The sequence below is a fragment of the Nematolebias whitei genome, chromosome 10, assembly GCF_014905685.2.
Source record: "Nematolebias whitei isolate Nwh7 chromosome 10, NemWhi1, whole genome shotgun sequence".
In the NCBI taxonomy this organism is placed as follows: Eukaryota; Metazoa; Chordata; class Actinopteri; order Cyprinodontiformes; family Rivulidae; genus Nematolebias; species Nematolebias whitei.
Window position 1 is genome coordinate 26,519,766 of NC_056507.1, and position 13,286 is coordinate 26,533,051.

The window sequence follows — 13,286 nt, forward strand, 5'->3', positions numbered from 1 at the left end:
CCGGTGTGCCAAAAATCAATGGGCTGCCAAATGGTGGCTGCAGAAGCATGCACGGAGGACTTTAACAAGAACTTAACAAAATTAACACTTAAAAACAATTATTTGTTAGGTCAACATTATAGTAAATGCGTGTCTCAGTTTACATTTTTCTTAATAAATGCACTTTGATGGTCAAATTAGCTGTATTTCAAAAATAGTTGTGCTGCCTCTGTGCTCAGGGAGCGAGCAGAGGGAGGAAAAAAGGGAGGAGTGCGGCTCATTTCTTCAAAATTTAACAAGAAAAGCACCTAAACAATTTTTTTGCTCAAAATTATAGCAAAGGTGTGTCTCAGCCTAACGTTTGCTTGATAAATGCACTTTAATAGTCAAATTAGCTGCATTTTGCCAGAGCGGTGCAGCTGGTTTGACCGTTGCTCCAAGCAGAGAGCAGAACAAAGGTGGGGAGACTATGGCAGGCTGATTGTGTGATTAATAGCCGGTGAAGATTCTCAGTCATCCAGGACATGGTAAATTAAAAAAAGTTCAAGAAAAAAAAAACAATAAAGTATAATAAATAAAGTCCAGTTGTTTTTGTCTTGAACTTTTTTGAATTTGACATTATAGCCACGTTTACCTATTACATGATTCAACGGCATGCCATACAGCTACTACTACTCTGCTGCCGTCAAGTGGCTGAAAGTGGTACTGCTCAAATTTTTTTTTCTGTCAGAATGAATGAAAACGGTCACGTCTCAGCCAAAAATAAGTTTATAAATATGGGAAAAATCCATAATGTCTCGTCGGCCTATATCCTCTGGGATCATCCCCCGACATCTGTCTGTGGCGACGAGGAGCTCGCAGACTGCTGGGAGGAGTGACCGTCGCTCAGGGAAGAATTCTGCCCGGCATTCAGTGTCTGCTCAGGAGGACTGAGAGGCCCGCCGGATCTGACAACAAGCTGGATCTGGGTGGAAGGATTGGTATCTGTGGCCAGATTCTTCAGATTTGCTGCAGGAGATCCTTCTTGCCCACAGCTATCAGCATCTAGAACAACTCTTGAATGAAACCAACTTAATTTTCTTTTGGGATTAATAAAGTATTTTTGAATTGAATTGAACAAGTTGCAGGGTGTGTAAATTATGCAAAAAACTGCAATTTATAATGCGGAAAATACGGTACTCATTTTAGGATTTTATCTCTGAAAATAAACAAAAGTGAACTTTCCAAGCACAAGAAAACAAATAATAGAACACCCAACAATCTAACAAATTAAATTCTTAAAACAACAAGAAGGTTAATGTTTATGAGGCGCCTAATGTTCTGGATCTACAAGAGTTTAAACTAAACTTTTAACCTTTCTTCAAAATATTGTTCAAGTTGTTGAGAGTTTAAAAATGGGGGAGGGTTGGGAATCACGCTTTTTCAATTTTTTTATTTTCTTAAATTCACATTTTTCTGGCCCACGAGTCCTTTCGTCTAGTTCTGGTCCACCTAAGACGTTTGGACGCCCCTGGTACAGATCGCCCATCAGGTACACAGCAAACATGAGTTTTATAGTAAAAAAGGCAAATGGACTTCTTTTCTTGTTTTTTTTTTTTTAGTTTTGCTTCATTGAGGAACTGTCTCATCTCAAACTGGAAGAGCAACAATGTTTTCCTGCTGCTTGCCATAAGTTAAAAGCTTAAACAGCAAAATCTCCTCAGATCAAACATCTACAAAGAACAAAAAAATGACGTCCAGTCAGCAATCACACCTGGAATTAGTTTCTACCTTTTCTAATCCTCACAAAGAGCCACGAAGAAGCAAATACAACTTTCATCTGTAAGCAGACGGACAACTTTGTGACCAGCTGTGACAAAATAAACCCCTTGAAGCGTGAGCAGGTTGGCAGAGGTCTTACGCCTCCTCGTGTCGCTGATAAGAAACCTCTGATCCTGGAGTCTGAGCAGCTTTGTGAAGTTATAGCACTTCAGCCGTGACCCTTTTTATCAAAGCGTGCACTCCTGAGCCAACCTCTGACAGCTGTAAGCAATATACCATCACAGCCTTTATGATGTCATTAAAAGTCGTTTTCTACTAAACGGCCTGCAAGTTCACTCCGACTGACTTGTTAATTTGTTAACTGGTAATCTGTTAGAATGCACGTTGCTTGAAGTCCAGAGTGAAGTTTCCACTGTCTGATGGTTTGGGTCCATGTCCTCAGCTGGTGTTGGTCCACTGGGTTTTCTGAAGTCCTCAGCCAGGTAAGACGGTTCTGACCTTGTCTCTGGTTCAGGAGTGGCTGGACTTGAGGGATGAGACATTTGTAGCTCATGTCTAGGATTCATCTGTGCGTAGTGAGCATGAGTTTCCAATATGGAACTTTATCACAATATTGTAATTTTCTGACACATTGAATTTTGATTTTTTGTTATCTGTAAATCATAATCATCAAAACTACAAGAAATAAAGGCTTGAAATATTTCACTCTATGTGAAATGATTACTAATGAATCTATATCATATATTTGTTTCACTTTCTGAAGTGACTGACACAAAAAATTGTACTTTTTCATTATATTCAATTTTTTTAATGTGTCATATTTGTACAAAATAAAATATGGAGTACAGGAATATTATATGGAAAATACACACACACACAAATATATGTGTGTGTGTGTGTATATATATGTATGTATATATAGATAGATATAGATATATATATGTATATATGGAATATTATATAGAGTGGTGGCGCAGAGCCGCCGGACCAACAACATCAAAATGTGGGTGGGAAAGGTGAAGCACCCACACCTGCCTCCACCCTCATTTGCCCCACTCTGGGCCCTTGAGCAAGGCCCTTACCCCCACCATCTGCTCCCTCGATGGCACCTCTCTGCTCCACACAGAGGGCTGTGGTAGCTCGGTGGTCTGTGTTTGCGACAGGAAGGACATCCGGCGTAAAAATATTTACCAAGTCTTTGTGGGAGTTAGTTCTCTGTGGAGACCCCCGAAGAAGGGAGCAGCCGAAAGAAGAAGAAGAAAGTTGCTGTTATAAATATTAAAACTGCTCGGTCACAGTTTCCTCATCAGAAAGTGACCCTGAAAAAAACATATATGGCAAGCACAAAAATTTACGATAGATCATCTTTAAAGGATGCCAGATGTCCAGTTTTCAGTCGCCTGACCGTAAACATGACCTACATTCTCATCTCTGAAGGAGAATGATGAACGCTCCCAGTAAAAGCCCTCCAAAAGCAAGACTCGTGTTTGAAACAAGGTCAGCCAGAAAGAAATGACTTGGATTTCTTTAAATACTCACAGAGACACAAACTGAACCGTAAACTCAACAGCAGCATGCAAGAGACAGATAGGAGCGAAGCCGCCTGCTGGTAATGAACCAGAGAGCGCTGAGACAGGAAGCCACAGAGTCAGCGGGGGTCAAACTGTAGCTTTTGGGCCATTGTCTGGTACGATCAAAATAGAAAAAAAGAGCCCATACTTAGCGCTAACTAGATTAGCCCAAGTCACTTTAAACAGGCTTTTAAAGAGCAGCAGCTGAATGGGTAATTGTGTGGGAGAGCTGAAGGACAGAGACAGAAGCATCTGGAGAGCATCAGGTCAACGGGCTGAGGGGGTCAGTCCACCAGGAGATCCACAGCCTGCTGTTTGTGTTGCTAAACTGTTAGCACGAGGTTTGTGCTCGCTCTGATACGACTTCAGGAAGGCTGGAGAGTCCGAGTGATCACGGCGAATAGCTCAAACAGCAGGGACGAGCCTTAACGAGCTTCTGTGGTGTAGTTTTATAGTGGGACGGTGTGGAGCACCAGGAAGTTCAGTTAGTCTGTAAACATTTTACAGCACGTTCCTCCTGTAAGCTGTAAAAAACAACAGTGGAGTATTTCAGCTCAGGATGGTTGTTTTCTCATGAGAAATGCTGACAAAGCAGGTTTCATTCATGTAGGGAGCAACAAATGCTGAATAATCTTGAAGCTTAACATTCCTTGAAGAAATGCGTTTCACTCATCACCTTTCATGGCACAAAGTGGATGACCCTCAGCTACTACCACAGCAACAATTTTAGCTCAGTATCTTTCAAACTGCCTTTGATGAACATGAATAACTTTAACCATGTTAGACACTACTTTGATGTGAGCACTCACAAACTGCAACTTCACATTTATGACTTTTATTATATAAGTTATAATTGTTAGCAGGAGCAAAGTAGATGGATTGCTAAAAGAAGATGGCTATAAGGAAAATGTAGATTTTTTTTTTCAACCTGACTGTTTGAGGAGTTTCAAACATCCCCCTTCAGGCAGTCATGGTTTAAAATGTTTTATGGTCATGACATGGAGAAAAGGCAGAAACGATTTAAAAAGATGTTGCAGGCAGGTCAGGAACAGAGTCCTCTCTGAGAGACAATAATTCAATTTGCACTAAACTTTGCAGACACTGCTAGAAGAAGGAAGCTTTGTAAAACTGAATTAAGCCCAGCTACAGTTAATTAGCTGACTAAAAAAGAAAGATTCAAACAAATCTCAACACTAAAATCAAGTCATTTATGTCGTTTTTGCTTAACATTCCTTATTTACAATAAATCATTACCATTTGAAGACAGATTCTGGGCACAAGTTGTGCCATTTGTCACAGTTCTTACACTAAAACAAGCCATTTGCTGCATCATACCATAAAAAAAAAAAAACTACATTTTCACAACATTTACTGTTTTGTTTCTTACTCAATTTTCCCAGATTTGTAATTTAAGCAAACTGATGAGCTCTTTTATTTAAAATGTTATATCACTTGACATTTTTGTTGTTTTGAATTTCTTCAGGGCAGCAGATTCAACGGATGTGGACACGTTAACGTTTAAATAAAAAAAAAAAACTTTTTCTCCTTGTGTGGCTGAAGAGATCAACGGGATATAGGTGCGCCTTTAAAAGTGTTCCCACATGGAAAGTCGTTCAGAACAGTCTGCGTTCAACTTTTAACAAAAAGCTGATAGAAAGGCTGATGCAGGCTTTACTCCCTGAACCCATGATCCGCCCTGAGAGGTGCATAATGAGAAGTGTTCACACCACAACACATGCAAGTCCCCGTTCATTATTCATGGCAGATTACCCTCTTCATTAAGGCAGGGACCAGAGGACCGAAAGGAAAGAGGAGGGGAAGTTTGTCTGCGAGAATGTAGCCGGATGAAGACCAGCCAGCCGGAGCTTTGACCTGCATACGCTGCAAAAGTTTCAACCGTCACATTAACTGGCATTCAGACGGGACCGAGGGTGCTGGAAACCACAACAAGACAAGACGGCCTCTGCTGTACAAAGGTCGTGTCTCTGGGGGGGTTGTAGTTCTGCATTTTGTTTTAATGCTGTGTACACAATGTGACAAAGTTTTTCTGCGTGAGGCTGGAAAATGTCAGCGTAGCAGAACTGATGTGACCACAGCAGGGAAACCACTGGGCTCTGCTGACCTCCATCAGCTGATGGAAACTCAAAATGTACCTCAACTTACAGTCAAAAACAACACTAAGGTCACCCGTCTGTGCACGCATTCTTCACATTCTGGGGCTCTTAAAGTTCCAATCTCTTGAAGTGGAGTTCTGTGAAAAGGTTGTGAACAATAAATATCTCACCCGTTGTAGATAAATGTTTCAAATGCAGGGTCTAGACTCTAAACCAAAGATTGTGAAATAACTTCAATCTAGTGATTTTCTAAGAGATACGCGCTAATGTTTCATTGTAAACATTTATAAAGTGGTTAACTTCATATAGCAAAGATTTTACTGTAGAAATTTTACAATATTTTAAAATTTAGGCAGCACGACAGCTCAGTGGTTAGCACTGTTGCCTCACAGCAAGAAGGTCCAGGGTTCGATCTCCGGTTGGACCTGGGGTCTTTCTGTGTGGAGTTTGCATGTTCTTCTCGTGCTTGTGTGGGTTTTCTCCGGGTACTCTGGTTTCCTCCCACAGACCAAAAACATGCATGTTAGGCTGCCTTCAGGTCCAGGCCTCCCTTGCAAAAACGATCTGAGATCTCAATGGGATTTACCTGGTTAAAGAAAGGTTAATAAATAATAAATATTCCTGCTTGAAACGCCTCAGGCTGCAACAGACACGTTGCATTTATCTGCTGTTTCTATTTAAGTTTGAAGATAAAATTCTATGTAATAATTAACGGTAACTTGATGCAAACGTGGATAAAACAGCAACTGATTGAACTGCTTCATGTCTTTGGAGATTTGAGTTGTTTTAGACCACGGGCGTCAAACTTAGAGGCTCCAAAATTTAATAAGTGTCATCACAATCTGTCATATCCTCTAAAGCAGTGGCTCCCAACCCTGGTCCTTGAGGAACGCCATCCTGCATGTTTTAGTTGTTTCTCTGCTCCAACACACCTGCTTTTAATAAATGGGTGATTAACAGCCTTCTGCAGAACTTGAGGAAGTAATTAAATCACTGAATCGGGTGTGTTGGAGCAGGGAAACAACTAAAACATGCAGGATGGCGTTCCTCAAGGACCAGTGTTAGGAACCACTGCTCTAAAGGAAACTTCAGATAAAACGCCAAACATACATCTACTAATATTTTACATTAAAATACAGCAAGAATACAAATAAATTAATTAATTAAAACAGTAAAGTAGACTCAGCTGATGCACATGAGCTGAGGTTAAAGCTAACTCTGCTCTTAACAAGTTCTGGATACGTCTCATTCACGTGTTCTTTGTTGCTCCGGTCTTCTGCTGATCTCAAAATCAAATGTCACTGAAAAATTCAAACCTAATATTCTTGGGTTCATAGTTAGCTAACTGCAAGAAAAGGCTTTTAAGCAAAACAAGAAGCGACAGAAATCTGATCGATCACAGACCGGCAGGCCAGTTTTAATGCGGTCATCACAATTACACACAGTTCAGTTTAAATCATATCATCCAGGCCAGAAAAAATGGTAAGAAAGGCCACGTCTGGCCAGGGGGCCTTGAGTTTGTCACATATATTCTAAACATTTTAGTCCATTTTGGGTTTGGAGCCACTCAGACCCACTAACTCGTCAACCCGGGAACAAATAATCTACTTTTTTATTGCTGAGATTGTTCAAAGAACAATTTACAACATGCAAAATGCAGTTGTGTTCATAACTTTTCCACAGAATCCCATTTCAAAACATATGAACTTTAGCTTCATAATATAAAACTAAAACTTTAGAAAAGTTAACAAACCAACAACCTGCTCAACTGTATGTGTGAGATTGACCACATCAGGTTTATTATCTCCTGCAAAACATCAGGGGTTAGAGTCAGAGCAGCACAAAGGCTCCAAAAAGCAGGTTAAATATCTGTTCTTCACTAATCTTACAAAAAATGACACAAGATGGAGAAGCAACACGGATGGCATGCATGCTTTAGTTTATATAACAAAAGCTACTGGCATATGATTCATACCTGTTTTGTGGCGGAGTTTAACGCTAGCTGCACGCCCTAAAAGCAAACCTTTTACAGCAGAACAGAGAAGTGTGTACTCAGTGAGTGATTGATGATGTGTGTTGTTGTGAAACGCTCGAGCAGAGCCACGCTAAGAGCTCTGCTGAAGCTGGGAGGTGAGAGAGATTATATGTTTGGGGTATAAAAAAAAAGAAAAAAAAAAGAATAGTCCAACATCCGAGAAGGTGCAAGCTCAGACAGGCCGCACGGCTCAACCGTGACACAAACCAGCCTCGAACCGAAAACAAGAATCCCTTGGAATAATTAAAAAAAAAAAAAAACAGGGATTGCTCAAAGAAATCTGTCAACAAAATCCTCCCTGACATGACTCTAATGATGCCTGACCGCGAGTCCGTTGAACTGCTGAAAGCCTCGGCTGAGTCCTTAATCTCTCATTGTGTTTCATTTCCATGGAGATGCTAAATCCCATCAGATGTTTACATCCAAATTTATCAAGTGCGCTGGTAGAGCACTACAATTAATTCAATCAAATGACTATCTGCTTCTGATGACCTGCGCAGGGAACATACAGTAAATCATGCTGCAAAGATGTACAATCAATTTTGCTCCAACATCTGATTCCAAGCTCTGAGTTGTTTTGCAAGCAGATGCATGAAAAAGGCACATTATTATATAAGAGCAATAACTCTCGGAGTGCCTGTGAGAGTTTGTCCGGCTGCCTGACAACAAAACAAGTCTGTGCATTTTGCGATTATTACGTCTGACCTGGATGATCCGAACAGAGCCACTCTGATGCAACAGTGGATTTATATAAAACCAACTCATCAGCACCATTATGGCGCTAACAGCAAGCGCACGTGCAACATGTGGATTTTCTGCAATGACTGCACGGAGAAGAAAGCTGCTGCTGCTAACTCTTGAAAAGTTCAGAGGTGGATGAAGTTTTACCTCGGGCAAGCTTTAAAGTAGCAAAAAGAGGACGCTTAAAAAAATACTTTTGACTGACAGCTGCTCTGCAGTTCATGCAAAAGGATCTAATAAAACCACAGCTGGAGCCTCAGGCGCCTTCGAAGCTCGACGCAGGCTGGAAAAATGAGAAATGATGGCTTGATGAATCTGCACTCTTGCTTCTTGAAAACGACACGGGACGCTAGATAAATCCTTAATACCAGAAGTAAAGGTCATAAGGAAGAGACTTACTGTAGGAGAAGGTGAGGCGAGGGGTGACGTCATTTTCTGTGACAGCTGTATGAGAATAGGCAACAAGGAGGAGAGCGTAGGCTGGGAGACAGAGCCAAGCCATACTCATCGTCCACATGCCTCCACCTGTCAGCTCGCTCTAGTTGCCTTTTAGGTTTTTGTAGAAATTCATGAAGAGTCTTTTGTTTTTAAATTCCGCTTTAATGCAGTTTGTTTTCCTTGAAGGGTCACGCTCGTCTCACAGCTCCAGGCACCTTGAGAGGAAGGCCAGAGGGTGAGCTCTTTGATTTCAGGGTTCTCCTTTGTTGACAAATGACAATCTGGGACCTCAGGGGAAAACAGAAAGCCTCGTCCGGTCAGCCTCCATACTCACGCGACGGACTCCTCAGATTCTCAGCCAAGATCTGTGAGGAGAAAACAGCATCAGATTAGTGTTTTATAGGCAAACTGCATGGATTAAGATTACACTGAATACTGAGCTGATTGGTGAATGATACATAAAACTTGTTTCTTGGTTAGATTCAAGAAAATTGTTTTGAGTTTTTTCATTAAAGCTGAATCAATAGTATAATTCAGTATTCATGTCAGGTATTAATATACTGCGTTGCTTTAGGGGAGTAAGATTCCTGATGACCAGCAAACACATCTGAACACAAAAAGAGGCGAAAAACAAAAACATCACGTGGCATTGGTCTTTCTGTGTTCATTCATTCATTCGTTCATCATTTTATTTCCACTTCTGCCTTTAAATGGCTCTCCAACTTGTTGGACTCTGGTTGGAACCATAGACATTATTTTACAAACAATTACTGCAGCTATAAAAACAATGTAGACTTTAGTTTTCACTTTTTTTTTTTTTAATTAATGACACACGGACGTTGCAGATTTATTTACACTGCAATGAATTCTGGGTAAATGATGTAGACTAGTTGCTGTAGAGCAAGCTTCATTCAGCTTGAATGTGTGTTAACAGAGTAAAATATGGAGAAATTACACAAATTTTGCGTTAGCTCCTGACTTGATATTTAGGCCTACGGTGTTAGCTTGGTGTTAGCTTCAGAGCTAATAGCGTTAGTCAGAGTCAGAGTTTCTTTATTGTCATTCGCGCCACATGTGGTACATGTGGTGGAGCAAGATTGTGTACTCAGGGTCCCAGTTACATCCAACAATAAAATGTAAAAGAAAAACAGTAATAAGATCTAAGGTATGAAAAACATCAACTAAAAATACGTTAAGCACTAATAGCATAAAAACAATACGCCGAACAGCAGCACGAACATGAGTCTGAGTGAGCAGATGAGCACAAATGAACACAGCAACATGAATATGATCAGCAGCAACATTGAAACAGATCAGCAGCAACATGATGTGATTTTTCACAGTGATTATTCTGGTTAGATATCCATGAGTCTTAACAGCCTCAGGGTAGAAGCTGTTCCTCAGTCTAGTGTTTTTTTTTGTTTTTTTTTTTTTTCTAGTGGTTCTACACTTAATGCTCCTCAACCTCCTTCCTGAAAAGAGCGGGGCAAAAATTGTGTGTGCTGGGTGAGTGGGGTCCTTCATGATGCAGGTGGCATCCATTTTAGCGAATAAATTCAACATTGCAAGTTGATCATGTTTGATTGTTTCATCCAATATGTTTTGTATAAGGACGGATACAAAATAATATTTTATTATCACGTTTAACTTTTTAGCTTTGACTCCTTGGGTTTTTGTCTCCACGACAACTGATGCAGGCTACGTCATCAACCCAGAATGCATTGCACCAGTAAAATAATGGCAGCATCCCCAGTTGAATAATGCAATAATAAACACACACACATATATATATATATATCAAAGGAATGAGGGGTTTCACACGACACAAGCAACAACTTTGAGTAGAATAGAGAAATAACAACATATTAAGGTCTATATGTGTAAGTAGTTGGAGATCCCTTCACAACTGAGCAAATGACACTCCTGTAAATTTAAATAATTAACGCTAGCATTCACTGAAGAAGGGCACAACGTTGGCAGCCTTGCAAAACTTTTAAACAAAAATCTTCTGAAATCTGTTTGCCCTTGAAGTATAAGACGGGAATGACTCTCAGCTACTACCACACCAACTTATAGCTCAATATTTGTATAATCGGCTTTGTTATAGCATGTTTGTTTTTAAAAGACAGATTGACGAACTGTAGTGGCCATCTTGAATCAGATTGACTTGAGAGTTGTTCAGTTGTACATCCAGTGATTACTTTCTGAAAGAAGTCGGTAAAATTTGTTGACCACACACACATATAAGCGCAAAGACAATTACATTATCGCCCGACTTTCATGGCAGCAAATGATACAAAACAGGGCTCTGTATTAAACAAATACATTTGTAACCCCCTGCTCAGTTGTGCACTACTAATAATAAAAATAGCAAAGGCTTTCTGACAAACATTTTTTGGTAGAAATGTTTTTACTTTTGATTTAAATTTTTGGTACACAGCTTTTAGCACGTGCAATAAAAAGGATTTAAAGTCAATGAACATGTGTAAAGCATTTAAACAGGCCTGCTGTCATCACAGTCAGTAAGAATATTTTAAGTCTTATTTTTTTAGCCAGTGTGAATGTACTCCACGATCAAAAACTTCAGAATCAATAACTAAAAAGCCAGAATATGTTTATTATAGTGGTAATCTAGTTTTGGGCCAGTTCCTTCCCTAAACTTATTGAGGCATAAAGAGAAACATGGTAGCATGTCTCAACCGCTTCATTACCCTCGCCACAAGAAGCGCTTCGAAAGCAACCCGCAGCAGATTCGGTTTCATGTGAGGTATTGCAGTTGATAGCAGAACGTAGTGAGTGAAGCTATTCCTGGTTTCCATCAGGGGAATCTTGCTCTTAGTCAATAAGCAGTCGGACACTTGTTACAAACAGAGACTTCTCCAAATCCGAGGGAGATGGATGGAGTTTGTAGACATTACAAGCAGACATGATGGTCCGTTAGGACAATCTAAAATGTGGATGAAGAAAGAAAACAGTGTGGTAATAAAATATATATGCAAGTGTGCAGCTCAGATTCACAACTATTAAAAAGAGGAATGAAGTGTTTTGGATAATTTCTGTTTGCCAAAGTTAATCAGCAGAGTGAAACATGTAACGGGCGAGCAGGGACACCATAAGTGCATCATTACGGTCCTTTGTGTGGAAGCAGTCATTGTAAAACACCCCTTGAACTCCAAGCCACGGAGACATCATTAAGTCTCGGTTAGTGCGACTCGCAGAATCTGACTGAGGTGTGTCAGGAAAAGCGGAGAACACAACAAGGGCGCCTCAGACGGCAGAGAAATCTATATGCAGCTCTGCACTTCGCTGCTCGCTCCTGCATCAAGCAGAAACTGAATCATCCCTTTCAGCCTCGAACACAGACATGATAGTGTGCTCCCCACCAGTGATCTCCTCCTCGGTCTGCGGAGAACTTCTCTCTGTCACACTTTCACCTTCGTCACCTCAAAATAAGTGTTTCATTCGTATTCATTTATTTCATGATTTGACATAAAGCTGTGTACAGCATCCTTCGTAGGGATGCATATTGCCCAGTGTTAGACCAAGATTATCTTCTGTTGCAAACTGGAGGAGTTTTAGCTGTTTTGGTTAAAGCTTGAAAACGATGGTTTGCATAATCTCAAGCAATCGTGAGATCTCATGCACACTGTTAGTACTCAGAGTATGCATTAGGACTGATTGTCAGCTATCGCCTTGTCAAATTGTAGCTCACCATCAGTAAAATTAACTACAAAGTAAATCATGCTTACTCCAACGTTAATCAGTTGTAGACGTACATCCCAAAGAGTTTCCATTAAAATCTGACCAGTAGTTCATTAGATATTCTGCTAACAGACAGAGTTGACTCCATCAGTTAGTGCTAAAGTCGTGAGGAAATGAATGAAATCGACTAAAGTAAAGCTACTTGCTGCTACAGTGTTTGCTAAGGTCGACTGGCTGTGGCAGCCATCTTGAATCTTGTTGACTGTGGAAGTTGTATGTAAATTAAATTGTTACTTTTTGGGAGTTTCACTAAAATCCATCCATTGGTTCATGAGACTTTTTAATAACAGAACAGAGAGAGAGAGAGGAAAATACAGTGCCTGCCTTTTTCCTGTAGACAGTGTCAATGTGTTTGTTCATTCTGAAAACTATATTACATCCCCAGATCCTTAATGCACGGATAGTTTGTAGCATGATTCAACACATTGGTTTCAGCTCACTAGACCATCAAATCACTGCAAAAAGCCCCAAAAACAAGAACTCTGTCAGTCCATAATTAGCTGGGGAGGGGCAAAGATCGTAAAACCAAGGAGGAAGATGTTCTTCTGGGAACTGGATGGGAACTTGTCACAACAGAAGGACTGATTTATTATCACATTTAGTTAAAATGACAGAAAAACATAAACAAAATATACTCAGTTTGTGGCAATAAACTGATGAAAATGTGAGAAAAAAAAAGAGTCAATCTTTGAACAATATCTCCTTGTGCAATAAAAACTACTCTACCGTCACAGAGTGCTTCATAAACAAGGAAATAACTTCAGTATTCGACTAAACAGGGAATTTACCATCAACCCCGTCAGTTGTTTTTATATATACATACATATAGGAAGATATATATATAGATATAGAGTGATATATATTTATAACTTACTGAATCTAATG

The 13,286-nt window shown here is 40.1% G+C and overlaps 1 protein-coding gene across 1 annotated transcript in view; it reads right to left on the reverse strand.

The window, feature by feature from the left end:
- sema4ba (sema domain, immunoglobulin domain (Ig), transmembrane domain (TM) and short cytoplasmic domain, (semaphorin) 4Ba) overlaps nt 1–8,727 on the reverse strand; it is a 31,394-nt gene extending 22,667 nt beyond the window's left edge. Inside the window, exon 1 of the mRNA XM_037682887.1 lies at nt 8,601–8,727. Coding sequence (XP_037538815.1) covers nt 8,601–8,718 — 118 coding nt within the window. The 5' untranslated portion in view covers nt 8,719–8,727. The remainder of the gene's footprint in view (nt 1–8,600) is intronic.
- Nucleotides 8,728–13,286: the final 4,559 nt, after the last annotated feature.